Source organism: Panthera pardus, unplaced genomic scaffold (assembly GCF_024362965.1).
Source record: "Panthera pardus isolate Hobbes unplaced genomic scaffold, ASM2436296v1 HiC_scaffold_9, whole genome shotgun sequence".
Taxonomy (NCBI): domain Eukaryota; kingdom Metazoa; phylum Chordata; class Mammalia; order Carnivora; family Felidae; genus Panthera; species Panthera pardus.
This window is the reverse complement of record NW_026527024.1, coordinates 2165687-2192078: the sequence shown is the minus strand read 5'-3', so window position 1 is coordinate 2192078 and position 26392 is coordinate 2165687. Positions and strand designations below refer to the sequence as shown.

The 26392-nt window shown below is 58.5% G+C and overlaps 2 protein-coding genes across 4 annotated transcripts; both read left to right on the top strand.

Moving 5' to 3' along the window:
- Positions 1 to 592: 592 nt before the first annotated feature.
- IQCA1L (IQ motif containing with AAA domain 1 like) lies at positions 593 to 13910 on the top strand. The gene is made up of 19 exons (XM_019424807.2): positions 593 to 680; positions 1352 to 1679; positions 2376 to 2495; positions 2816 to 3001; positions 4190 to 4261; positions 5795 to 6000; positions 7007 to 7091; positions 7549 to 7674; positions 7821 to 7896; positions 8304 to 8410; positions 9190 to 9273; positions 9368 to 9423; positions 10454 to 10536; positions 10694 to 10801; positions 11389 to 11588; positions 11969 to 12055; positions 12346 to 12523; positions 12908 to 13146; positions 13703 to 13910. Exons 1-19 carry the CDS (start codon positions 670 to 672, stop codon positions 13802 to 13804), a joined length of 2454 nt encoding a protein of 817 aa, XP_019280352.2. The 5' UTR covers positions 593 to 669; the 3' UTR covers positions 13805 to 13910.
- A 1696-nt stretch (positions 13911 to 15606) lies between these two features.
- On the top strand, positions 15607 to 25521 carry ASB10 (ankyrin repeat and SOCS box containing 10). Of its 3 annotated transcripts, none has more exons than XM_019424802.2 (6): positions 15675 to 16508; positions 17304 to 17571; positions 20315 to 20834; positions 24505 to 24618; positions 24896 to 25081; positions 25225 to 25521. In XM_019424802.2, exons 1-5 carry the CDS (start codon positions 16118 to 16120, stop codon positions 25079 to 25081), a joined length of 1479 nt encoding a protein of 492 aa, XP_019280347.2. In that variant the 5' UTR covers positions 15675 to 16117; the 3' UTR covers positions 25225 to 25521. The 3 variants fall into 3 exon arrangements, with proteins under 3 accessions (XP_019280348.2, XP_019280347.2, XP_053754677.1); XM_053898702.1 differs by lacking the exon at positions 15675 to 16508 and adding an exon at positions 16698 to 17155; XM_019424803.2 differs by lacking the exons at positions 24505 to 24618; positions 24896 to 25081; positions 25225 to 25521 and adding an exon at positions 20915 to 21196 and having other exon boundaries at positions 15607 to 16508.
- The last annotated feature ends 871 nt before the right edge of the window (positions 25522 to 26392 follow it).

Genomic DNA, 26392 nt, shown 5'->3' with positions numbered 1-26392 from the left:
GCGTGTACATTAAAGCCCCCACAACTCCTCGTCCCTAGCTCCTCTTTGCTGCTGTCGCCTTTCTCCCCCTTTCCTTGGCCCTGGGCCTCGTGTATTTATTCGTAAGTCCCTACTTAACCCTGAATCAAAAAAGTCACCCCCAGCTGACTCTGTTTGTACTTTCCGAATAATGGCCTCCTGAGCCCGTAACGGCGACGGGGTGACCTGCAGATGGCTCAAAGTGAGCCCCCAAAGACCACCGGGTCTCACCTACTCCTTCTAATGTCGATCTTTCCACTGGCATAGTTCACACGAACCACTGGCTCTGGGTTCAGGCACACAGGCTTCCTCCAGCTGAGAAGTACGGCTGGAAAAATGAACGCCAGAGCCTCACAGCTCACGGGGTGACTTCAAATCGTGACCACCCTTTTATTTGAGTCTCACAAGTAGCCACAGCTGACCCCACGCCCTGCTCGAGCCTCCCAAGGCTTGCGACGAGAACATCCTAAGCGTCCCCAGTCCTGCACCTGCTGTCCCCTCCCCTCACAGCCTTAGAACACTGGGACAATGGGACAGAACTCTTAAAACCGGGCTGTTCCGGCCTTCGGGGTGGGGTGGAGCCAAGGTGGAGCCACCGGTTGTGTGGATGGCATGAGCAGCTCACCAAGGGCGGTGTGAGAAGTGGGCACTATGTCTGAGGGGTGAGTGAGGAGGAGTGGAGCACCCAGGGCTTTTCGAAAGCAAAGAACGAAGGGCCTCGCCTGGTCCCGTCAGGCTGGGGCAGGTGGGCCGGGAGGAGGGATGCTGGGGAGAGGGGCTTTCTGTGCTGGGCCAGCCCTGGCCGGGCCCCCGGGACATTCACACAGCAACCCTGGCTGCTCCGGCCTGTGGTCAGCTTCCCCTCTTCAGCCTTTCCTCGGACTAGTTTACTTATTCCAGGATCAGGGGAAGAGACCTTCTCCACATTCATCCCTCACCCCCACTTCCCACCCACCATTCTAGACCCTTGCAGCCTCGGCGGGGCCGCACCCTCTCCCCGGAGGGACCCACTGCAGACTCCCAGAGGCCCCTTCCTTACTGGGAGCTCCTTGCTTATCCCCCAGCGGACTCCCTCCCGGTGATCCCAATCTCACACCTTCTCTAAGCCTGGGCATGAGTTCTCTGTAATCACCACCCCACTGCCCCCGACGACTCCTCCCTTCGCCAAACTCCACCTTGGCCCCATGGGTAACCTTAACCTCTGGAACCCGAGTTCGCACTCCTCACAAGGCACAGCAGCGCCCCTCCCCCTCCCCCCCCCTCCCCCACTGTCCCCACTCTTCCACGGCTCAGATCGCCCCACGCCTGCTGCCTCCTCTCCCCTCCTCTCCAGAGCGTACCAACCCCTCTGGGACACCTCCCACGTGGCCCTGCAGGAGCTGCTGGACCAAGAGCAGCCCCTGCTCCAGCCCGTGCCGGACCGGGAACGGCAGTCGTTCCAGTACAGGCTCTCGTCGCTCTACCTGCACTACCTGGGGCTGCTGCGCCGGTTCGACACCCTCCATGACCAGATGGTGCAGCCGCAGAAGCGGCGGCTGCTGCGGCGCCTGCTGGACAGCGTGGCCGGCCGCGTGCTGGAGCTCAAGGACGACCTGGTGCGCGCGGACCTGAGCGAATACCACCGCCTGGACCGCGTGCTGCACGACCTGAAGTTCACCACGGTGCGCGGGCCACGCCCACTCCAGCGCCCGCCTCCGGCGACGCCCAGCCCCGCCTCCCCCACCTGGGGCAGGAGGGGGCGGGGCGGGGCCGGAGCGCGACCGGCCGCGGAACGGCCCTGGGGTTGGGACCCCTGCCCCGGAAGGAGGGTGGGGCAGATCAGCGGGTTGGGGTTTGATCGCGAGAAGGGTTTCAGCGAGAGGGCGTGCGCGCTACTAAGTAGCTAGGGGGTGGCTAGAAGAGTCAGGCTGGGAATACCCACCAGCCACAGGGGATCGGCGAAGAGAATCCCCTGCCGGCTTGCTTCTCGAAGTGTGGTCCTTGGAAGCAGCCACAGCGGCCTCACCTAGGCGTTTGTTAGAAATGCAGAATCTCCGACCACAGCTCAAACCCACTGATCGGCTTGAGCCTTTGAACAAGCCCCTCAGGTGATTCTGACGCACGGCCAGAATTGGAACCACTACCCATCACCTATCGTGACCCTCCAGAACTCAGCTCTGGTTACACCGTGGAGCAGGGGGATAGAGGCATCACCTTCCGGGGGGGATCTGCCCATGACCCATAAATCTCCCACCCCAGGGCTCTAGGATGAAGGAGAGCATCACCAGGGTCGGCGTAAGCAGCTGAAAGTGGGACCGATCAGCCAGATGGCCTGGGTTTTGATTCCTGACCCTCCTTCCCCCGCTATCGCCCCAAAGGCAGACCTGGAGGTTCCAATCCCCAGATACTTCCTGCTGGAGCAGTCCAGCATTCTGAAGGAGCGGGAGCTGATGCTGGCAGAGATCCTGTCGAGAATGGAGCCAGTGACCTCCAGGGAGGTAAATCAGGGAGACACCCTCCCAGATTCCCCTCATACCCCGCTCCCAGGAGAGAGATGCTGTCCTCCAGACACAGAGAGGAGGTCCCCTGCCCTGTAGCCGCCTCCGAGTGCTCTTTGGGTAATCCCTGGCCTGCTTCGAGGACGCTCTTGTGCTCCTTGAAACCTTCTCACACCAAGATAGAGGACAGGACTGGGGCACTTACGTGCCCTGGAGGATCACGTCCCCAGCATGCCCTTTGGCGAACAGTCTCCCAGCTGCCAGCCTGAATACAAGCCCTCTCTCATCTCCCCCTGAGCCTTTGCCTATGTTCTGGCCAGCGTTTTCCAGAACTGCGCCGGACCGAGGCCATAATCCTTCTGCAAAGGGCTGAGCGGGCCAGGCAAGGCCGGCTCCGAGCCATCTTCATGCGAGAAATTCGGAAAGAGGAGGAGCGGGATCGGAAGATTCGAGAGGAAGGTTGGCACAAGTTCAGTCAGGACCAAGCAGCTGTCACCATTCAGAAGGTAATCCCCCAGCACCCAGGAGGAAGGTCCGGGTAGAGTCCCCTCTTCCAGGAAGACTGCCTGGCTCACCAACCGAGGGCAGAGGTGCAGGAGCTTGGATTCTGTTGCCCCGCGGCTAGATCCTAAAACTAGGGACCTAATCAGTCAATAAGTGTGTATCTTGTTCATTTATTATTTATTCTACACCTCTGTCCCCCAAAGGACTCGTAGTGGGATATCATAAAAGCCCCAGAAACAGAAGGATCGTTAAAATTAGGGGAGAAGGGGGCGCCTGGGTGGCTCAGTCGGTTGGGCATCCATCCAATTTCGGCTCAGGTCATGATCTCGTGGTTTGTGGGCTCGAGCCCCGCCTCCGGCTCTGTGCTGACAGCTCAGAGCCCGGAGCCTGCTTCGGATTCTGTGTCTCCCTCTCTCTCTCTGCCCTTCCCCCACTCACACACTCTCTCTCTCTCTCTCCTTCAAAAATAAATAAACATTAAAAAAAATTAGGGGAGAAGGATCCATAGTAAGTGAAGCACAGGCTGCCTCCCCCCTGCCCAGTGCGCCCCCCCCCCCCCAAGTACTGGGCTATCCTCGGCTCTGTGAGCAAGCAGCTGGAGGCCTGGGAGAAGAGCCCTGGGCAAGGAGTCAGGAAACCTGGTCCCGTCTCAGCTCGGCCCTCATGGGCTCTTGGACCCGAGAGAGGCCACATCCTGTCTCTAGCCTCAGTTTCTTTGTGTCAAAAATGTAGTAATTAATCAGGGGAGCTCCACAGTCCTTACAGCGCTGATGTCTATGTGCCTGGGGGGGAATCAAGTAGGTATTCCAAATGCTGTGGGAATCCAGAGAGGTAGAGCGGGGGGTGCTTCCCGGAGAAGGTGGCCTTTGAGGTCCGTGTCAAGAGATACGGCAGATCAGAAGGCAGGACTGAGAAGGAGGGAATCCCTCAGGGCCCCGGGGAAGCAGAAGCTTGGGGCTTGACTGTGTGGGTGCACACCAGCCCCACCATGTTCTGGGCAGCCCCTGCTTGCCTGCGGGCTGCCCTGGGAGGTGTCCTCCCCAGCAGTCCTCACCCACCTCCTACCCCCAAACTCCCCAACCAGACTTTTCCTTGGGAGTGGCTGGTGCTTCCCCCTGGAGGCTGATGGCACGAGCCTCGTCCCTGCAGAAATGCAGCGTGGGAGTGTCTGGGCCCCTGTGTCCCCCCAGGTGTGGAAGGGTTACCTGCAGAGGAAACGCACTCAGCAGGACCGGCAAACTGAGATGGAGTTCATCGGCATGGTAAGTGTCCCCCTCGCCACAGCCGCAGGCCAGAGCACAAGGTGGGCCGGTGCGTGGGGTTCCCTCCCTTATTTTTTGTCAGAGTGCAGCCCTGCATAGACCCTCACCGCCCACACACCTCCCTCCACTCGGGACTGTGGTTGGCATGGGCGGAGGGGTTCAGGCCTTGCGGACCCTGGTTAAGGGATCCTTCAGGGCTCGCGAAAGAGGCCAAAGGAACAGAAAGCCACCAACGAGCCGGATCCCTTGCCACCTTTCCCTCTCCAAAACCCGTGGAAGGGTCTCAAATGTGGGGTGGGGTGAGCGATAGCAGCACAGAGCATCCTGAACCTCGCGTTCGTGCCCCTGGCTGGAAGGAGAGGTGTCGTGAGCGGCCCCAGCAGAGGGAGGAGGCCACAAGGCTAGTGGGAGCATCGCCTCCCTCCCCGCCCCAGGCTCTTGCAGCCTCTGGGAGAACCGTGAGGGCCAAGGTGGGACGGAGGCCACATCCCTTTCACAGCACAGTGTTTCGGGCCACAGTCTCCCCCACTCGTTCTGCGGGGGCCCAGACTGGCTTCTCCTCTGCTATGCAGGGACTAGAGCTGAGTGTTACCCGTGTACATGGGAAAGGGTGTGCCCGGTGGGGCAGTGTGGGTGGTTACAGGGTCAGCCCCCAGCGTGTGTGGACAGGCAGGGTGAGCAGGCCCCACTCCTTGAGAGGCCTCTGCTCTCTGATGGATTTTACATCGGGCTAGTCTCTGCTGACTTAGGAAAGGAAGGCCCTGGTGGGGGTGAGGCTTCCTGAGAGTGGGCTTTGCAATGTGCAGAGGCTGTGAAGGCCTCCTGATAAAGGGAGTTGGGGAGGGGCCGGGGCCCCAAAGGGATCAGAGACAAAGCCTGGGGTGGCTCTTCCCGGAGGCTTGGGGTCTTCAGAAGGAGGGAGGGTCCAGAGGGCACCGCAGGGGAGTGGAGGTCAGACTTGGGGGTTTGGAGAGCAGGGCCCCCGGGAGGCAAGAGCGGGCAGAGGGGAGGCCAGGGTCAGGCCTTGGGGGGAGGTGGGGGGCATGGCATGGTGGTGGGTGAGGAATGAGCCTGGCCGCCCGGGCCCATCAACAGTGTGAGCTCAGCGTTTTCAGTAATTGTCTCTGCGCAGAGTGATATTTAAAATACATTTGGGAGCCAATGAGGCGGGAAAGTGGCTGCGAGAGCGGCTGCCAACACGGGCCGCTGGGGCGGGGGTGTGGGTGGGGGCTGGGGCCGGAGGCTCACAGGGGAGGGTGTGCTGGGGGGGGGGGAGCGGGCAGGGGGGCCGGCCCAGATGCATCTAGCGAACTCATTATCAGAGTAATTTACACAGGCGAGTTTTGGCTCTAAACACAATTTCTCCTGCTGCAGGCCTGCCCGTTGTTCCGTGTGGGCGTGTATGCAAGGCCTCACGTGTGCGGGTGTGCTGGGGAGCGAGGGGGGCAGGTGTGTGTGCCTGAGGCCAGGGGCTGGGCCCGCCCCCCCCACCTCCCACTCCTGACACCCTGGGCCTCTTCTCCTCTTCGCCAGCTCCCTTCGCCTAACAAGGTGGAAAGCTTGGGTATCATGTTCCAAGCTGGCCTCAGGGACGATGTCCGGAGGCTCTGCCAGATAGAGAAGGAGGAGGAGCTCCAGCTGGCGATGGTGAAGACTCACGATTCTCTCAGAGAGACAGAGGGACCTGACATAAAGGAGAAACTGAAGGACCAAATCCGACAGTGGTTTATTGAGTGCCGGTCAGTGTCCCCAGCCTCAGCTGACCCAACCAATCCCTCTTTCCCTGCCCCGCACAGCGTCCCCACACCTGCTCTGTGCTCTAGTCCAGGCGGATCCCTTTTCTCCTCGCTCCCATCCCTCTCACTCACTGCGTACACACCTGACTTCAACCTGGGGCCCCCAAGCTACAAGACCATCTCTACACATGACTTCTCATTTCCCCCGATGGAAGAGAAAATGCCAAAACCATATGGGGAAAGCAACCATGGAAGCCCCCTGAGGAACCTCTCCTTTCTAATCTGTACCTCTCTGTTCCTTCCCTCTTGTTCTCTATCCCCCTAGTCCTTTTTCTTTCCTCATCGTTCCCTCTGTTTAACTACCCGTCCATTCACCCACTCTTCTACTCACCCACCCACCCACCCACCCATCCACTGTCCGTCCATCCATCCATCCACCCACCCACCCATCCACTGTGCGTCCATCCATCCATCCATCCACTGTCTGTCCACTCATCTATCCATCTATCCATCCCCCCACCCATCCACTGTCCGTCCACCCATCTATCCATCCATCCATCCCCCCACCCATCCACTGTCCGTCCACCCATCTATCCATCCATCTATCCACCCACCCATCCACTGTGCATCCATCCATCCATCCATCCATCCACTGTCTGTCCACCCATCTATCCATCTATCCATCCCCCCACCCATCCACTGTCCGTCCACCCATCTATCCATCCATCTATCCACCCACCCATCCACTGTGCGTCCATCCATCCATCCATCCATCCATCCACTGTCTGTCCACCCATCTATCCATCTATCCATCCCCCCACTCATCCACTGTCCGTCCACCCATCTATCCATCCATCTATCCACCCACCCATCCACTGTGCGTCCATCCATCCATCCACCCACCCATCCACTGTCCATCCACCCATCTCTCCATCCATCTATCCACCCATCCATCCCTCTGTCCATCCACCCACCTGTCCATCTCTCTGACCATTTTATGTTCACTTAGTGCCCTTACGGGTCGATTCCCTGATTATCCAGATGAGTCTTTAGGTGGATCCTACCTGATCTTTGCAGACAAGACTCCAGAACAGGTACCCTATAAGTGGGGACAGGAGACTTTTTGTGGTAACGGGGGTCTGAAGTTATAGAGCCTCCTGAGTATAAACTGAGGGTGGCGGTGGGGCGGGGGGAAAGGTCAGCCTCAGTGAGGGCAGACGTGGCTGGAGGAAATATAGGTAGCTAGCAAGACTGCGTGGTGGGGAGCGGGTGCCTGTGTCTGGAGAAGGCATCTTTGGCCAGGGAGAGAAAACATGTCTGCTGAGACTTTTGTGGCTCCCGGCCTCCATGGGCCAGGAAAGAGCAGCAGCTCGGATCAGAGCACCTGTTCACCTGGTGCCCCTTTTTTCCTGGACCCCAGTGAGATCTCTGGACTCTCAGCTATCTGCCCCCCACCCGTGACCCTCGTCTACCCCCGTCTCCGGCCCAGAATCTTTTGCTCCCGTCGAATCCCTTGGTCTTCTCTGAAACCTCTTCCGTCACTGATCACAGCTGAAAATGGAACTGGAGGCGCAGGTCCAGGAGAGCAAAAAAAAGGACCAAGAGAAAAATAAGGAAAAAGAAAAGGAGAAAAAAGAGAAGAAGAAGAAAGGGAAGGAAACAAAGACCAGGAAGGGGGTAAGACACCTCCCGGAGGTGTGGACCAAGTGGGCAGGGGGAAGGGAGTCTGAGGGAGCTCCTGGTGAGAAGCTGGTCTGAGGGGAATAAGGGCCAGAGATCTTGGGGGGGGGGGGGGTCAAGATAAAATGATGTTTCTATTCTAGGAAGCAGACGCAATACTGAAAGTCTCACCATCCAAATTTATACCTGTGATTAATGCCGCACACGAGGAGTATATAAGTAAGAGGGGAAGGGGCTGCGGAGGAGTGTCTAGGCCTTGTCAGGGCCTTGGGGTGACCCTTGGTCCTGGGGAAAGTGGACATACGCTGTGTGGGCCATGAGGCGGCAGTGTGGGGTGCAATGGCGTAGGCCGAGGGGAGAATGCCGGAGGGGGACAGAAGTGTGGGGTGTGGGCGATGCCTTATGACTTTGGATCCGAATCCTGAGGCCTTGGGATCAGGCCTCTGTGGTCCGGGTAGCAGCAGGTGCCAGACAGCCCAATGAGGACGGAGGTCCCAGCCGGGGGCAGGTTCCTGGCCAAGTGCGCGCGAGCGCGAAGGCGCGAGCCGATGCGCGCATGCGTGCCGGAGCGTGTGCGTGCCCCGGGACTCTGAACGTCATTCCTCTGTCCGTCTCTCCTCGGTCAGCTGTCTGGAGGAGCCGGCACGAGAGCGTACACCCCAATCAGAGTTTTGACCCCGAGATGCTCCGGGTGGAGAAGAGGAAGGAAGTGGAGCAGGAGATCCGGATACAGGTGAGCGGGCGGGCTCGGGGCCTCCCTGCAGGCCTCCTCTGTGTCCCCACCGGGGCCCCCGGATGCTTCATGCGCTTCCCCTCAGCCCCCCTCCGTCCTCCAGCCTGCCCCTGCCCCTCTTCTGTAGCAACCTCTGTGCGCTGCCTTTTCTGTATCCTTCCAGCTCCACCTTGGTCCCTCTCGGTCCTGCCGTCCTCTGTGTCTCTGTGTCTCTCCAGCCCCTCTCTCCCTGGGGTGCAGATGCAGACTGGGGTGGGAGGGGGAATGGCAGGGGCTCTGAGCTGGGGTCTCGCCCACCGGCATGCCCATCAGCCCTTAAAGGGTTCCTGCCATGTGGACACTGTGATCTTTCTGACACCCCTGAGGTAGGCGCCATGATTTTCCTGACGTCGGGAAACAGGCAACCGCTCAAGTCACACACACAGACTTTAAAGGGTGGGTCTGGGGCTTGAACTGAAAGCCAGTTGACTGCATCCTGGAGCTTCTCCCCATTGGAGAGCAAGGCTCCCGTGTAAGCAGGATGTGGGTTAGGATTGGGTGCGGACCGGTACGGGGACAGGGGCAGGGGCAGGGGGAGGGACGCAAGGCCTGAAGGTTCCAGAAGAGTGTGTAGGAAGGTTGTGGGTGGCCACCCGAGCTGACTTCCAGGGGCCAGTCTCGTTCTTCTCTGAGGCAGCTCTCCTCCTCTCCGCCCCTGTCTCGGTGCGGCCCTCCCACCCGTCCTCTGCAGCCCCTCGCTGCCCACCCCCCCGCCCCCCCCACTCCCTGCTGTCGCCCAGGTGGATGAGTTGATGCGTCAAGAGTTGAAGAACCTGCGCCTGGCTGTGGACAGGGAGGAGGAGAGAGCCTTGAAGGCTCCGAAGGCAAGACCGAGGGCTAAGGCCGGGACGAGGACATGCACACAGCGGGGGAGGCAAGGAACAGAGGACAATCGCCTGTGTGCTTGTTTCCAACCAGAAAAAGACCGGGAAGAAAACTGGGAAGAAGAAGGAAAAAGATCTGACCCCAAACAGGTAGCAGACCCTTACTGTGGTGGGGGGCGGGGGGGGGGGAAGGGGGGGGAAGCCCCGGTGCAGGACAGGTCTGACTTCCGGGCCTGGTTCTGTTGCTGTGGGACCTAGAGAAAGCCACTTAACCTCTCTGGCTCCCTGTCCTCCCCAACCAAGTACCTGCCCTGCCAAACTCACGGGAGAGCCGTGAGGATCAAGTAGAAGCACGAGAAAGTGCTTTGAACAGGATGGTGCAGAGGCAGGCGTGAGTGGAAGAGTGTTCTCGGCGCTCCCTCCTCCCCGGCCCTCCCTCCCACCTTTGCCATAGTCAACTGTGTCCCTGCCAAAGCCACCTGCCCCCGGCCTCCACCTTGTCAGTGGCCCCTCTCTACTCACGTCTTGGGTGAAATGAGTCTCAGGTACATTGACGTCAGCCGCCCTAGTGCCTACGGGAGTGTGTACATCTTTTTTTTATTTAATTTTTTTTTTAACGTTTATTATTTTTGAGACAGAGACAGAGCGTGAACGGGGGAGGGTCACAGAGAGAGGGAGACACAGAATGGGAAGCAGGCTCCAGGCTCTGAGCCGTCAGCCCAGAGCCCGACGCGGGGCTCGAACCCACGGACCGTGAGATCGTGACCTGAACCGAAGTCGGCCGCTTAACCGACTGAGCCACCCAGGCGCCCCGGGAGTGTGTACATCTTAAGTGTGGTTTCTAGGAAGACGGTGATATGTCGCCCAGACCACTGGGTTTCGGGTGATGGAACTTTGGGCCGTGAGCAGGCTGACGGAGGGAGTGTCTCCGAGGGCCCTGGGCCTCCTCACACCCCACTCAACCCCCAGAGCACCCGCTGTGGGCCGGCTGCCTTCTGGGCCAGCGGGTTGGTGCTGTTCCTTCGTGTGCCGGCTGGCCAGTGGCACCGTGGGTATTTTTGAGCCCAGCTTGGGGCGCAAGGCCCCTGCCACCTGTCTCCTCGAGCCTGTAGTACCTCCCACTCGTCTCTGTCTCCACTTCCCTTTGTCCTCGGGGGCCCCTCTGTGCCGTCCTCTGCAGGACCCTGGACTCTCTGTTTGAAGAGCTTGTGGTCTCTGGCTTCCTAAGGAAGAGTCAGACTGTGGCCTTGAAAGACTACATTGGTGAGACCCCTCCCCAGCGCCTCCTCCCGGGCCACGGCCTTTCCCACAGCCAGCTACCACCCTGTGCAGCGAGCCTTCTCCACAAGTGGCTCTCGGCAACGCCCCGGTGGGTAGCACTCACCAGGTGGCTGCCTGTCCCCCCCCCCCCCGCCCCCAGGGGACTACCTCTATCTTGGATCCACTCTGAGTTTGGCCAACAAGTTGCCTATGCCTTCCCTGTTTGACATACGACAGAACGTGGCCTTGTACGCGGTCCTTCGGCTTGGTGAGATGCCCTGCGGAGAGGGAAGAGCCAATGCTGGCAGGTGGCTCGAGGGGGAGACTGGGTGCAGGTTAGGGGGGCTGAGGTGGGCATGTCCCCCGTGCCGTGGACCCATGCTGGAGGCCGCACCCAGATGGGGCCACCCCAGAGGTCATGCGGGCCCTTGACCTACCGAGGAGACCACTTTTCCGGCCCCTTAGCCGACCCCAAGTGATTTCCCATAGTCTGTCCCGTTCCCGGAAGACCAGGATCCTTCTGAAGTGGTGGGTCACATGCCCCTTAGTTCCACCCCTTCGTAATCCAGAAGTAGGAAGAGACGGTACAGAAAACAGAAAGGGTGTCGAGGTAGGCGGGGGGGTGGGCATCAGGGGTAGAGGCCCCCTCCTGACCCCACAGACCATTGGCAGCCATCCCGGCTGCCTCTCTCAGCGAGGCCGCCAAGGGCTCAGAAACCCAGGGAAGGCAATGCAGCCAGGATCTGAACTTCACCCCACCCAGCCTGTGGCCTCTGGCCTCACCTTACCCAGCGGCTCCACCCCCACCCCCCTGCCGGTCTACCGCCAGCCTCTGGCCCCTGTTTCCTCCTTCAGGCTCCCCAGATATACACTCCATGGCTCCCCTCATCCGCTCCATCCTCCTGGTGGGCCCCTCTGGCACGGGGAAGAAGATGTTGGTCAAGGCCGTGTGCACAGAAACCGGTGCCAACCTGTTTGACCTGTCACCTGACAACCTGCAGGGCAAATATCCTGGCAAGACCGGGGCGCAGATGATAGTGCATATGGTCTTTAAGGTCTGGGTCCCCCGACTTGGGCGTTTCTCGTTCTCAGGCCGCGCCGACACGGCGGGGTGGGCTTTATGCTTAGGAGGCCACCCGTCCGCCCACTTGGTGTGGCTTCAGGAGCCGGTGAGGTTTCCCTCCCACCCCCTGCTAGGAGCTTGCGGATACCTGAAGCCCTGGGGTGGCAGCGGGGGGGAGGGCTGTGTTCGCACTGAGCTGTGATGGACAATGCAACAGGCCGAGACGGTGGCGGGGGGGGGGCAGGTAGTGCGTGGGAAGTGGGGGCTGGAGACTCAAGGCCAGCCCCGACCCCCTCTTGGTCCAGATGGGGAGGTAGGTGACCCTTGCCCAGGGACATCTGACGTCAGGTTTTTACTCCCTGACCTGTCCAGGTGGCTCAACTCTTACAGCCCTCTGTTATCTGGATCGGGAATGCCGAGAAGAACTTCTATAAGAAGGTCCCAAAAGAAGAGAAGGAGGTGCGGGGAGCCGGGTGGCCGCGTGAGCCACGGGCAAGGCTGGTGGTCCCGGGCTTGTTCACGGCAGCGCCAGACCTCGCTCACCGTGCGGCCTTGGACAGGTTCCCTGTCCTCCCGCTGCCTTGTCCTGATCCTTAAAGCAGGACTGAGAGCCTCTCCTGGCCGCCTCCCGGGGCCCATGTGAGGCTGAACGTGGGCGTGTCCTCTGAGAGAACTCAGAAGCCCCTAGAAGTCACCAGGTCTCAACCCCCTCCCCTTACCCCCCCGCCCTGGCCTCTCACCCCGAGCAGATGGAACCGAAGCGAATAAAGAAGGATCTCGCCAAGGCCCTGCGACTGCTGCACCCGGGAGACCGTGTGATGCTGATCGGGACCACCAACCAGCCGCAGCTGGCGGAGATGCAGGGGCTGTGCCGGACCTACGAACGGATCCTCCTCGTGCCGCGGCCCGATTATGCTTCTCGCTACGGTGAGGTCCTGTGACGTGGAGACAGGCCAGACAAGGGATCCAGGCCCACCCCACCCCCCGCCCCCGCCCCCGCCAAAGCGTCCTCGCCCTTCTTCCCATCCCCGCAGCTGTTCTGAGGCCTCGCCTCCACGGCCAGATGTTCTGGAAGGGCAGCTGGACAAGCAGCCCAGTGGCCCGGGCCCTGGCCCAGCTCCGAGGTCCTGGGCCGGCCACTTAAGTCCTCAGAGTCTCATTTCCTCGTGTTAAGTGGAGACGATGATTCTCACGTTCCTGGGAGGGGAGGCATCGATGAACAGAGAGCTGCTCTCCAGAAGCCTGGTTCCGAATATAGGCAGAGGTACTCACTGCCTCTCCCTGCCCTGTGTCCTCCCCCAATGTCTGCAGTGCTCTGGAGGCAGATGATAGAGGCCCACAGAGTCCACGTGACCCAGGGCCTGGACATCAGTGCCCTGGCCAAGGTATCTGATGGGTACACACCCGGCCACATCCACCAAGCCGTCCAATCAGTGCTGACCGAGCGGCGGGTCCTACAGTTGTCAAAGAGGCCCCTGGTGGCCTCGGAGTTCCTGGGGCATCTGGCGAAGCTGGAGCCCGTGTACCGGGAAGAGGAGGAGTCCCTGAAGGTGAGGTTTTAGGGGTGGGGGGAGCGGGGAGGGGGAGGAGGGAGGGTCTCGGGCCGGCACAACCAGGGGTCAGCCCTCCGAAGCCCCAGGCCCACAGCACCCCTTAGATCCTTCCCTCTGCTCCCCCATGGAGTTGAGCTGGGCAGGGAACAAGAAATCTCAGGGACGGAAACATGGGCAGGACCCGCTCACCCGGTTCCCTCAAGGGCAGGAGCCTGAAAGTGCCACCTGTGTGTTAAGAGCCCTTGGTTGGCCCTGGCACCAGGTGACACTCACTTTCTCCACCTCAGTCAGTGCCCGCCGGTGCCCCCGGGGTGGCAGGATGGCCGCGGGAGGACAGGACAGAGGGCTCGCCCCAGCAGTGGCGGACCCTGTGGCCCGGAGTGTTGGGGGGGTGAATAAGGGAAACCAGGACTCCAGCAGGACGCCTGACTTCGGGAAGAGAGGAGAAAAGGCTGCTGAGGACACGTCTGTGGCTAGGGAAGGGCAAGGTCAGGAGGCAGGTCAGCAGGGGTGGATCTGCTGCACTTACCCTCCCCCTCTTCCTCCCACCCAGGATTGGTACTTCAAGACCCCACTGGGCAAGAAGAGGCTAAAGCTCAGCAAGGACCAGGATGCTGAGGAGGCCAAGCTGGCAAAGGAGAAGAAAAGGAAGTGATGGCTGAGGCCAGGGCGCCCGGGCTTAGCAAGGGGGGCTGGGCGGTGCCCGCAGGTGGAGGGCTGGGGGCAGAGACATAAAGGCCCACACGGCTTGGGGAGCAGCTCTCTCTGTCCAATTCCATGCTTCCCGCCCCTGCTCTGTGCCCCCTGCCTGTGCCCAGGCTCCCCCTCACGCCGCACCCCTCCTGGCCCTCAGTCCTCGCCCACTCATAGCCTTCTCTGCTCGTGTCCCAGGTCCTTGTCCTCTGACCCCACCCAGGCCTTCATCTCCTGTCATTTCCTGTCCTGGCTCCCCAGCTCTCTTCCTCCTGGGGGTGGGGGGTGTTAAGAGAGAACAATAGGAAAAGAAAAAGAGCCAGGAGAAAGGGGGGTCTCCACTAAGTCTGGAAAAAGAAAAAACCAAGTGTGGCTGTCGGCAGCCCCCGGTCCTCGCCTCACTCGGTACTAAGTCTCTGTGTGATCTTACACGGCCCCCTCCGGTCTCTGGGCCTCAGTTTCCTTACGTGTAAAGCGAGGAGAGGTTGGACCAGCCACCCTCCGAGGTCCCCGGTGCTCTAGGATTTGATTATTCTGCAAAAGTGTGTCGGGGGTGGTGAGGACTCTTAGGCAGCAGTGGGGTGGGGCGGAGGAAGGTTCTAGGGAGAAAAGGTGTAGTAGGCGCTGGCTCTACAATGTGTGGTCCCCACATCTTTCTGAAACACCCCCTGCCCACCTGCCCGCGCTCTTCCTCTGACCCAGAGCCTGTCCCTCAGGGGGCCGGTGGGACCAGAGGATGGGACCCAGGGCCGCGCGCCCCTGGATGGAAGTTCATCTGTGGGTCCCCCTTGCTGGGGAGGGAAGAGTTGGGGGCACTGAGGGCTGAGAGCCCCGGGCTCTCTCAGAGGAAGCAGCATAAAGAGCGTGTCAATTTGGCACGCCTGGGTGGCTCGGTTGGTTAAGCGTCCAACTTCGGGTCGGGTCATGATCTCGCGGTTCGTGGGTTCAAGCCCCGCGTCGGGCTCTGTGCTGACGGCTCAGAGCCTGGAGCCCGCTTCGGAGTCTGTGTCTCCCTCTCTCTCTCTCTCTCTCTGCCCCTCCCCTGCTCAGGCTGTGTCTCTCTCTGTCTCAAAAATAAAAAAATTAAAAAAATTAAAAAAAAAAAAAGAGTGTGTGAATAAAAGTCAAGGTATATTCTGCCGCTCATGGAGGCCAATGAGAGCCAGACGAGATGAGACCCGAGGAGCAAGCCCCGGGCCCGCGGTGGGCTGCCCGGGGATGGGTTTCGAGTTCTCTTTCTCCCTGGTTTCCTTCTTATCTCTCCAAATGAAAGTAGTCTTATTATCCTGAGACCCATTTCCTCCTTCTCACCCCCCGACTGAGGCCCCTCTAACCTTGGCAGGCAGACATGGGAGATCCAGGAGACATCCAGGGAGATGGAAGGGTCAGACCTGGGGTGGCCAGAGGGGGGCAGCACCTAGGGTGGACACTGGGAGTTTCTGTTGCTGCCTGTGGACCGAGCCTCTATCCTCCAGGTGGAAGTCTGTCTTCTATTTTTTTTTTTTTAATTTTTTAAATGTTTTTATTCATTTTTTTTTTGAGGCAGAGAGAGACAGAGCATGAGCAGGGGAGGGGCAGAGAGACAGGGAGACACAGAATCCGAAGCAGGCTCCAGGCTCCGAGCCGTCAGCACAGAGCCCGACGCGGGGCTCGAACTCACAAACGCAAGATCGTGACCTGAGTCGAAGTCAGACGCTTAACCGACTGAGCCACCCAGGCGCCCCAGGGCTGTCTTCTAGAGAGCCCCTAGAAGGAGTGCCTCGTGGAGTAGGGCGCTCTCTGCCATGTGTCACTACCGTGGACTCTTTCCTTGGTTTGGGGGGGAAGGGTGTGCGGGGCTAATTGGTGACATTTGGGAGGGCAGGAAGAATTTCCTGGCACCCACATGCCCTCCCTCTGGGATCAGAGCCCAGGCCACCGGAGGCTGGCTTGGTGAAGCACATGATCGATGAGAGAGGGTATGAAAATGGCAGCTTGAGAGCCCCCCCACTCCGCCCTCCGCCCCCATTCTGGTCCCGGATCTGCAACAAACTCACACCTTGGGCAAAGCACTTGGCACGTGTGGGCTCCGTTTTCCTTTACCTGTGAAAATGCAGGCTGGATCCCACGATCTGGGTGACCCCTTTCAACCCTGACAGCGGTCAACTCCAGGGTGAGACTCGGGGTCGGGGGGCTTGATCCCCTCTCTGCTCTCCAGCTCCTCCCTAATTCCCACTCCAGCCTGAAGCCTCCTTCCCTGGGACTGACAGCTAGGACAGCCGGGGCTATTTATGGTATGGCCCGCGTGTGCTCCCTGCCCCTCCCACTCCAGGCCTCGGCCTGGCTCAGGCCCCGTCAGCCAGTGGAATCGTCCCGAGGCCTGCTTCTTTGGCTCCCTCTCTCCCAGAAACTGGCTATGCCTGGAAGAAGGAGCTCCCCTCCCCCCTGGGGACACCGTCTGGGGAGCCGTCCTTCGGCCCCTGCCTGCCGGGTCTGGGGGTCCCGGTCCGGCCCAGCCCGGGAGCCGACTCGGCCGTCGCCTCTACTGTGCCGTGATATGGCCCTGCAGAACGCCCTGTACACGGGAGACCTGGCGAGGTTGCAGGAGCTGTTTCCCCCGCACAGCACAGCCGACCTGGTCCTGGAGCACCGGGCTGCCGAGCCTCGTTGGAGCAGTCACCAGAGGGGTGAGGGGCTGCCGGGAGTGGAGGGCTGAGGACCGGGGGCCGGGGTTAACCCCATCAGGCACAGAGACACCAAGTGCTTGAGGAAGAGGAGAAGCCCCTGGCTACTCCTCCCCTACCCGGAGGCTTGCCTAAGCCTTGGCCCAGGAGTGAAGTCATGCGGAGCCCAGAATAGCTTCTGCTGAACCGCGTGGCCGGGTCAGGCTCAGCTCGGGGACACAGAGACCCTCTCCCTCCATCCGTCCGCGTTTCCCTCCCCCTCTCCCGCTCTCTCTGCCTCTGCCCCCTCCCTCCCTCTCCTACCCCTACGCCTCTTCCCACAAGCTCATACTCTGTCCTCATGAGCTGGTCCCCAGAAGAGTGCAGGGGGCCGGGGGAACCCCCCGGTGACAGACACGCCCTCTGTGCCAGGCTGGTGGAGAGGCCCAAAGGAGGGTCTGCAGAGCGTCTGGAGTCTGGCTCGGGACCCATCGTCACCCGTACGGCCTCGGGACCTGCCCTGGCCTTCTGGCAGGCAGTGCTGGCCGGGGACGCGGGCTCTGTCTCCCGCCTCCTCGCCGACTCCAGCACCGGCCTGGCTCCGGATTCCATCTTTGACACCAGCGACCCAGAACGATGGAGGGATTTCCGCTTCAACATCCGGGCTCTGAGTACGGGCCTGGGGCACTGGGGGGGTCTGAGCGGGAGCGGGGAGGCTGGGGACAGAGCCCTGAGCTCCCTCTTCCCAGTCTCTGCCCACCTCCTCTTCTGCTCTCTGCCTGTCTTCAGGGTGTGAGGCCCATGTCCCTCTCTCCCTAGGACTCTGGTCTCTGACGTACGAAGAGGAGCTGACCACCCCACTGCACGTGGCGGCTAGCCGGGGCCACACGGACGTTCTGCGGCTGCTGCTGAGGCGGCGGGCAAGGCCCGACAGTGCCCCTGGGGGCCGCACCGCCCTGCACGAGGCCTGTGCCGCGGGCCACGCTGCCTGTGTCCACGTACTGCTGGTGGCAGGAGCCGACCCCAACATCCCTGACCAGGACGGCAAACTCCCCTTGCACCTCTGCCGGGGGGCTGGCACCCTCGAGTGAGTGACCCCTCGCCCCAACCCCCGTCCCACTCTTCGGGCAGGCAGAGAGGTGACCTCGGGGAGGATGAGGGAACATGTTGGGGGCTGGCAGGCCTGGTGAGTCGGGCTAGAGGAGACGGGGCTCAGGTGGAGAGTCAGGATGTGGTTACTCCCCACACCGTCCTGCCAGCTGGCCCCGGAACTTCGGACCGGCCTGTACCTGGGACAGCTTCTGCTTCCCCAGGGGTGTCGGAGGGCTGTGGCGGGGACTCAGCTGCGGGGCCCATGTTGGGGAAGTTGTCCAGATCCATTGTGGGGAGGCAGTATGCTACGAAGTTTTGGTTTTTCTGAGATTATCCAACGTTCCAGGCACCGTGCTCAGTACAGCAGGAACTGAGGCATGATCCTGCCCTCAGAGAGCTGACCGTCCAGGAGTGATCCGGATAGTCTGTAAAGGATAGCAGCCCCCAGTTGGGGCACGCATCAATCCCTGTGGGCAGGGTCTGGTCCTACCTTGGCGGGTCTGGCATTTCCCTATTGGCAGGTACCCTCAGATACAATGGGCCTAGGGACCAAGCCCAACTAACTAAACTCACAAGAAACCGATGGACATACCCATGTGACAATGTATTATTTCGTGTGCAGAAAATTCCTTTACTGCGACCCAAATAATTATGCCCTACGTGTAGGAAGCATTGGGGGATGAGTCCTCGCTCAATTAAACAAATTTTTTTTTAATGTTTATTTATTTTTGAGAGAGATAGAGAGAGACCGAGCGCAAGCAAGGGAGGGGCAGAGAGAGGGGGAGACACAGAATCCGAAGCGGGCTCCAGGCTCCGAGCTGTCGGCACAGAGCCTGATGAGGGGCTCAAACTCACGAACCGTGGGATCATGACCTGAGCCGAAGTCGGATGCTCAACCGACTGAGCTACCCAGGCGCCCCATCACTCAATTTCTTGATGAGCACGGAATCCTGGCAATCGGAGCCTTGGCAAATCCATGAACGAACTGTACATACAATAGAGGCCCTCTCTCTACTGACTGCACACCTGACAAATTTCACATCTTGCTTCTGAATGAGGCCACATTTTTATTCCTTTTGTGAACCTCCCTCCTGTTAATTTATCCTTCAGCAGACTCCACTGACTTACTATGGTTGAAGGTATATTCCATACCAGTGTGTTCCAATAGAAATATAATGTGAGCCACATATGTAATTTAAAATTTTCTAGTAGCTTTATCAGAAGGATGAAATATGGGACACCTGGGTGTCTCAGTCGGTGAAGTGTCTGACTCTTGATTTCGGCTCGGGTCGTGGTCTCATGGCTCGTGAGTTCGAGCCCCGCGTCAGGCTCTGCACTGACCGTGAGGAGCCTGTTTGGGATTCTCTCTGTCTCTCCCTCTGCCTCTCTCTCTCAAAATAAATAAGTAAACTTAAAAAAAAAAAAAAAAAGATGAACAGTAATGCGGTGCCTGACTGGTTCAGTCAGTAGAGCTTATGACTCTTGATCTCGGGGTTGTGAGTTCGAGCCCCACATTGGGTATAGAGATTACTTAAAAATAAAATCTTAAAAAAAGAAATAGATGAAATTAAAATTTTTTCAGTGAGGTAAAATACTTCTAACATAAAATTTACCATCCTAACCATTTCTTTAAAAAAATTTTTTTTAATGTTTGTTTATTTTTGAGAGAGAGAGAGAGACAGAGTGTGAGCAGGAGAGGGAGACACAGAATCCGAAACAGGTTCCAGGCTCTGAGCTGTCAGCACAGAGCTCGATGCAGGGCTCGAACTCACGGACCGTGAGATCATGACCTGAGCTGAAGTCAGATGCTTAACTGACTGAGCCACCCAGGCGCCCCTAAATGAGCTACTTTTTTAAAAGATTTTTTTTAACGTTCATTTATTTTTGAGACAGGGAGAGACAGAGCACGAACGGGGGGGAGGGTCCGAGAGAGAGGGAGACACAGAATCCAAAACAGGTTCCAGGCTCCAAGCTGTCAGCACAGAGCCCGATGCAGGGCTCGAACTCACGAGCGTGAGATCATGACCTGAGCCTAAGTCAGATGCTTAACCCACTGAGCCATCCAGGCAACCCCTGTAGATGACTGCACTTCATCCATTGATCTGCCGCTGAACGATTAGCTTGCTTTCGCATTTCGGCTGTTGTGAATAGCGCTGCTGTGAATGTAGGCATACAAATATCTGTGGAACAGCTGGAATTAATTTTAATAATATATTTTATTCAACACGTATCTCCAAAATGTTGTCACTTCAACATGTACTTGATATATATATATATATATATATATATATATATATATGTATATATATATATATAACTAACGAGACATTTTACATTTTCTTTTTTGTACCAAGTCCTCAAGCTGGGTGCGTATTTTACTAATAGCACATCTCAGTTAGGAGGCGTCATAGTACAGGGGCTCAATAGCTGTGCGTGGCTGGACAGCACAGCTCTATACAAGCCCACATTGTTACTGCTGGTCGTGTTCCAGTCCAGCCTCTTGGAGATCACACCCAGTGATCATGGTCCTTTCCTGTCCCGAGTAAACAGAAGTATTTTTAAAATTTTCATGGAGAGTTTTAAACACATAGGAATGTGGGCCGGAGAATAGAATGAGCCCGCCTGATCCATCAAGACGCCGCACCCCCCCCCCCCCCCCCCCCCCCGCTTTGCTTTGCTCGGACCGGTAGGAGCGTAGGGCCCTGTCTTCCTCCCCACTGCCATCTCGCCCTCACCAGGTGCGCAGAACTGCTCCTGAGGTTTGGGGCGAAAGTGGATGGTCGGTCTGAGGAGGAGGAGGAGACCCCTTTGCATGTGGCCGCCCGGCTGGGCCACGTGGAACTGGCAGAACTCCTTCTGAGACGGGGGGCATGCCCGAATGCCCGGAATGTCGAAGGCTGGACCCCACTGCTGGCTGCCTGTGACATCCGCTGCACATCCTCCGCCGAGGCCGAGGCCACCACCGCCCGCTGCCTCCAGCTGTGCCACCTGCTGCTCTCGGCTGGAGCCGAGGCCGATGCTGCCGACCAGGACAAGCGCCGGCCCCTGCACCTGGCCTGTCGCCGTGGTCACGCGGCCGTCGTGGAGCTGCTCCTGTCCTGCGGTGTCAGTGCCAATGCCATGGACTATGGGGGACACACGCCCCTGCACTGCGCTCTACAGGGCCCAGCTGCGGCCTTGGCCCAGAGCCCAGAGCACGCAGTGCGAGCTCTGCTTAACCATGGCGCCGTCCGCGTCTGGCCTGGGGCCCTCCCCAAGGTATGGGGCTGGGGCCCGAGGGGAGGGCCATGATGGGGAGGGGATGAGGGGACTCAGACCTGTGTTCCCACTTGCTCTAGATGCAGCCTGACACATCTGAGCACGTGACTCAGTTCATCATCTTTCATTCATCAAGCAAGCAAAGCCCAGTAGGGGGCAAAGGCAAGGACGCAGACCAGCAGGAGGGGTGTATGTGTGTGTCGTGTGTGTGTGTGCGTGCACACACACACGTGCTCACACATGCATATACACGTGCGTGTGCATAAATGTGTATGCATGCATGTGTGCATGCACACGTGTGTGATGAAGGTGGATTGAGGGCAGGGGGCCAGATTGTCATGCATCTGAAAAGACGGGAACCAGGACTGCAGGCAGCTCTGCCTGGCCGTGGGATCCGTTCAGTGAGACATTCTGTGCCCAGGAGAGGCTTCCCCAGAGCAGAGCAATGAGCCTGGGTCATGAGGTTCAAAGCCTCCTCACCTTTTGCAGACAGTCATGGTCCCTGTTTTTGAGAGCTTAGCAGGACGTGCATCACCCAGACCAGCAGCTGCTATCCTGGCCCGGGAGAAAAAGCCTTTCACTGTCAATTTCCTGTCTGTATCTTATCTTATTAACATAAAATATTCCCATAGTGGGTTCAACTTGAAGATCTGTGCTACTGATGTCCTGGCAGGGGGCCCTATCCCATGCTGTGTCGTGTCTGGAGGGGGCTATGTAATGTCACAGAGGGTGCTGGGCCTGGGGCAGGGACTGCCCCCCCCCCCCCCCCCACCTCTGAAGAGCCCAGTCAGAATGGATACAGAGTAGCAGGCTGTGAGCAGGTCCCCTGCCTCATCTCTGGGCTTGAACTGTCCAGGCTTGCCTGGTCCTGGACATTCCTCTGCTGGCCCTGCCTTTCCCCTTCACTCACAAACCTAGAAGCATCTGTCTAGATTCCTAAGCAAGACCAAATAATTAAACAGCCCGAGAGTTCGGCAGATTGGTCTCCCCTTTGGGAAAATACAAGAAAATCAACAATTAACACTAATTAATCTCCTATTAACACCAGATAATTAGGAGACAAGCAATTCCCTGTAATCTGACGGTGGCTCTGACAGCTAATGATTTCCCCTTCAGGGAGGGGTTGGAAGAAGGAGGCAGAGCAGCAAACAGATTTCCTGGGACCCCCACTGCCCCTGTCTCTTCGCCCTGCTCTGCCCTGCCTTAAGGACCAAGGGGGCGGGCACAACCAAGTGCCCCATTCCTCCCCTCCTCTGGGTGCCTCGCCCCAGGTGACCAAAAAGTTCAGGAAGGAGTCTGCCTCCATCTCCTATGATCTTCAGTGGCCCCACGCTTGCCTGAGGTCCCTGTCTCCCTGAAAGAAGTCATCTGTGATCACTGCCAGGCCCAGCCAGCTCTCCAGGAGCCACTGAGCGCTCAGGAAACCTGGCATCCATGCTTGTTCCTGTGACTATAGGGAAGTCACTGGAACTCTTTGAACGCGTGTTCCTTGCATGTAATACAGTGTCCTACCCACCAGTGATAAAAAGCTATAGGTATAGGAGCCTCGCGGATAACAGGAGCGAGCATAGCCCTAACCACCACCAGACACTTTCTAAAGTGTGTTGCCTGCTACATGGGTTCCTCCCAACAGTTTTCCCAACAAACTCTGAAGTAGGTGGTGACTAAGAATGCAGGCTCTGGAGCCTTACGTACTACCTGTGTGACCCTCGGCAAGTTGCTTAATCGCTCTGGGTCTCAGTTTCCTCATCTGTAAAACAAGGACAGAAGAACGTGCCTGCTTCATAGGCTCAGTATGAGAACTGAGTTTCATCCATATTAAGCCCTTAAAAATTTTCTTTTACATTTTATTTTTGAGAGGCAGAGCGTGAGTGGGGGAGGGGCAGAGAGAGAAGGAGACACAGAATCTGAAGCAGGCTCCAGGCTCTGAACTGTCAGCCCAGAGCCCGACGTGGGGCTTGAACCCACGAGCGTGAGATCATGACCTGAACCGAAGTCGGACACTCAACCAACTGAGCCACCCAGGCGCTCCCATATAAAGCCCTTTAGACAGTTGGGGCACCTGGGTGGCTCAGTTGGTTAAGTGTCTCACGCCTGATTGCAGCTCAGGTCATGATCTCACAGTTCATGAGTTCGAGCCCCAATAAGTTGGGCTCTGTGTTGACAGCATGGAGCCTGCTTGGGATTCTCTCTCTCTCTCTCTCTCTCTCTCAAAATAAATAAACTTAAAAAAAAAAAAAAGCCCTTTAGACAGGACCTAACCTAGAGTCGGTGCTCAACACCTGTTAGCTCATGCTGTTCTAAGTTAAATAATATGTGAAAAGCTCTGGAAAGCTGCTGGGCATCATCCCAATATAGGGAGAGAGATTCAGGCGGAACGGCCGCAGGAGGCTTCCTGGAAGGGATGGGACTTGGAGTGGGTAGGGCTTGGAAATGCAGGAGGAGGGCCCAGGCATTCCAGGCAGAGCAGAGACAGGAACCAGCGTGGGCTGGGAGGCCCCGCCTGAACAGCAGACAGGAGTAGCAGGTAAGAGCAGGAGAGCCAGATGTGACCAGACTGTTCTGTCCTAGATCTAAGGAGGAGGAAGTCAGAGACCTACTCTGGGCAGATGGGATGGGGCTCCAGTGAGCACTGCCAAGATGCAGGGCAAGAAACAGAGGGCTTCAGGTGTGTGCGGTGCTTTCTCGGGGGCCCTGCTCTCGCCACCCAGCAGCACTAGGCACATGCCGCATTCCCAGCCTGCCAGGCAGAAGGGTTTTAAAGCCCCCAATGTTACATGTAAGTGTGTGGAGGGAGACGGGTATCATGCACAGGAACGCCGCCAGAGAGATAGCACTTAGCTGTTCTCAGATTTTACAAAGGGTTTGCGGCCACTGCCTATAGCTTGAGATACGGCAGAAGACAGGGAATGAATGAAACAAATATGCTTCCAGATAGTCCGTGCAGACCCCGGTGAGTATGATGGTGTGTGCATGTGTGTGTGTGTGTGTGTGTGTGCGCGCGCGCTCAGGCCGAGTGCGGCTGTCTTTCTTTCCTTGTGGGCAGTCTCTGGCATGGGCTGCTCTCCCAGCATGGCTCACTCTTCACCCAATCAGGTCACCTCCTCAGAGAGGCTTTTCTTGACCACCCATCTAGGACAGCACTCTCCCAACCACGCTCCGTCGCCACGCCTGCTTATTTTTCATCGTGGCGGCTTAGCTGTAAGTGGTTATTTATGTGGTTATTGTTTTTTCCCACGGAAATAGAAGTTCCCAGCTGACGAGGACCTGTCCGTCATCCTGATGGCTGGGGCCCCAGTGCTCGGCCCATAGTGGCCCTCCGTAAATATTTACTAAACGAGGAAATGAAAGAACAAATCTGGATCCAACTGGACTCCACCACCGCTCCTTCATCAGGCCTCTCCTGGCCTTGTCCCTTCTCTCTGAAGTCCCTCCCTAATGACCTCATTTTAACTTGATCACAACTGCAAAGATCCTATTTCTAAATAGAGGATTTCTAATGGAGATTAGGACTTCAATGTGTTGGAAGGGGATGGGGAGACACAACTCAACCCACGGCAGCTGTCCTATTGGGACACCAAGGGATGTCTGATCATCCCGTGTGGCCTGGCTGGGGAGCCTGCAGTGTGTGGTAACCCCAGGAGCACTGATGCGTCTCTGCCTCCTCCAGGTGCTGGAACGCTGGTGCACGTCTCCGAGGACCATCGAGGTCCTGATGAACACCTACAGCATCACGCAGCTTCCCGAGGAGGCCATGGCCCTGGTGCCTCCTGAAACTCTGCAGGTCAGATTCCAGGACCCTGAAAACACGCAGTCACTCAGCCCGGCCCCAAGAGACTCCCACCTCCTACAGGGAAGCTCTGTCGGTTCCCCCACCCGGCCCCTCAGAAACTACCAGAGACCTGCTCACATCCCAGAAGAAAACCCACAGAGTGAACACCCAAAACACTACTTCTCATAGGCTCCCGTAGACACCTGTTGGCCCCCAGCCTCCCCGCTTTAGGAGAAATGGGTGCCATTTGTCCAAGGCTGCCTCGCTGAGCCCCTCCTTCTGTCCCCAGAAGCACCACCGTTTCTATTCGTCCCTTTTCGCCTTGGTGAGACAGCCCAGATCCCTGCAGCACCTGAGCCGCTGTGCCCTCCGTGCCCACCTGGCAGCCTGCCTGCCCCACGCCCTCCCCCGCCTTCCCCTGCCACCCCGCCTGCTCCGCTACCTGCAGCTGGATTTTGAGGACGTACTCTACTAGGTGAGTCCTGGGGTCTATGGGCAGTCCCAGCCATTTAGAAGGATGGGTAGGAGGCAAGAGAAGAGTTGGGGGCAGGGCCTTGGCCGGAACCGGCCAGCCCCCTGGACCGTGTGACCTCTCTGAGTCCACGCCTCTCCTTCCAGGTGTCCACTGCCTTTTGAGAGACCCGGAAGCTGGTGCCCCAGGCCCCAGGGGGCTCAGGTCTGCTTCTCACAGCATCCCAAGCTTGGGACAGAGTTGAGCTGGTCCAGGCCGAGGTGGCCCTGTGGATGCTGTCATTCCCAGCAGGGAGAGAGGCAGACAGACCATGCGGCCAGGGGATGTCTGATGGAGAGAGAGCTGGGACTCACGGCAAGTGATACACTCCTCTTGGTGGTCTCCCGAGGCATCCCTCCAGCCCGGCCAGACCCTGTATGAGCATTAAAAATCTGCAGGCCTGTGCTGTTGGGTGCTGTCTCCTGCAGGCCTTCCTCCCAGCTGGTCACTCAGGGGGCTCAGGACGGGCAGGCTTGTGGGGCCGCCCTGGATCTGCCCCATGGTGCCAGCTGTGTTATCTTCCCCCTTTCGAATCTACCAGCTGCTGAGCAGTCCCAGGCAGACTGGCCCCTCTGGTTCACGATGTGGCACAAGGGCCACCAGGCGAGATAGTGTCAGAGGGTGGGTGAGCTAACAACCTTGGGTCGGGAGGGAGGACGGCAAAGGGAGCCTTGGGGTAAGGAGGTGAGGCGGCGAGCAGGAAGGCCAGCGAGAAGGTGGGTGCAGGTGTCGGCCATCAAAGAGGGTAACCGTGGTTCAGGTGAGAGTGAAAGATTCAGGTTTGGAAAAAGCAAACAACTCTACCTACTGCCTGCCCTGTGGGTCAAGGAAGACGGGACGCACACCTGGCACCCGCCCGTCTCTATCTGCTCCTTCCTTCGCGTTAGCTTCGCGGCAGTGGGCGCTGAGAGTCACATGTCCTGGGTTCTAGACTCAACTCTTTCATTAAGTTGTGGATCTTAAGTCTCTTCCCCTCTCTGGGCTCAAGTTGCCGCATCTGTGCAACAAGAGAGGAGAGAGCCCCTGAAGGTCTTTGCAGGGCCAGGGTTTTAAGAACCCACAGCTAGTCCCCAAGCGCAGGTAGGAAGAGAGAGTCGCCCCGTGACGCAAGAGGCCAATCAAATGCACCGTGATCCGTGACGTCAAGGGTCGCTGGACAGGTTTCCCAGGGCCCCGGAGGGCGGGCGGAGGGCGCAGGCGGCCTTCACGCTTTTTCCCGCCAACTGCGGGCAGCAGGTTGCGGGGCGGGGCCTGGAGGACGCAGGCGGTGGGGGC

Bases quoted from the DNA above. Each gene is read 5' to 3' on its own strand.
- IQCA1L (XM_019424807.2), top strand. The intron at 3,002-4,189 runs GTAATCCCCCAG...GTGTCCCCCCAG, and splicing joins CAGCTGTCACCATTCAGAAG to GTGTGGAAGGGTTACCTGCA. The intron at 7,897-8,303 runs GTAAGAGGGGAA...CTCCTCGGTCAG, and splicing joins CGCACACGAGGAGTATATAA to CTGTCTGGAGGAGCCGGCAC.
- ASB10 (XM_019424802.2), top strand. From the start codon at position 16,118: ATGGCCCGCGTGTGCTCCCTGCCCCTCCCACTCCAGGCCTCGGCCTGG. The intron at 16,509-17,303 runs GTGAGGGGCTGC...CTCTCTCCCTAG, and splicing joins TTGGAGCAGTCACCAGAGGG to GACTCTGGTCTCTGACGTAC. The intron at 17,572-20,314 runs GTGAGTGACCCC...CGCCCTCACCAG, and splicing joins CGGGGGGCTGGCACCCTCGA to GTGCGCAGAACTGCTCCTGA.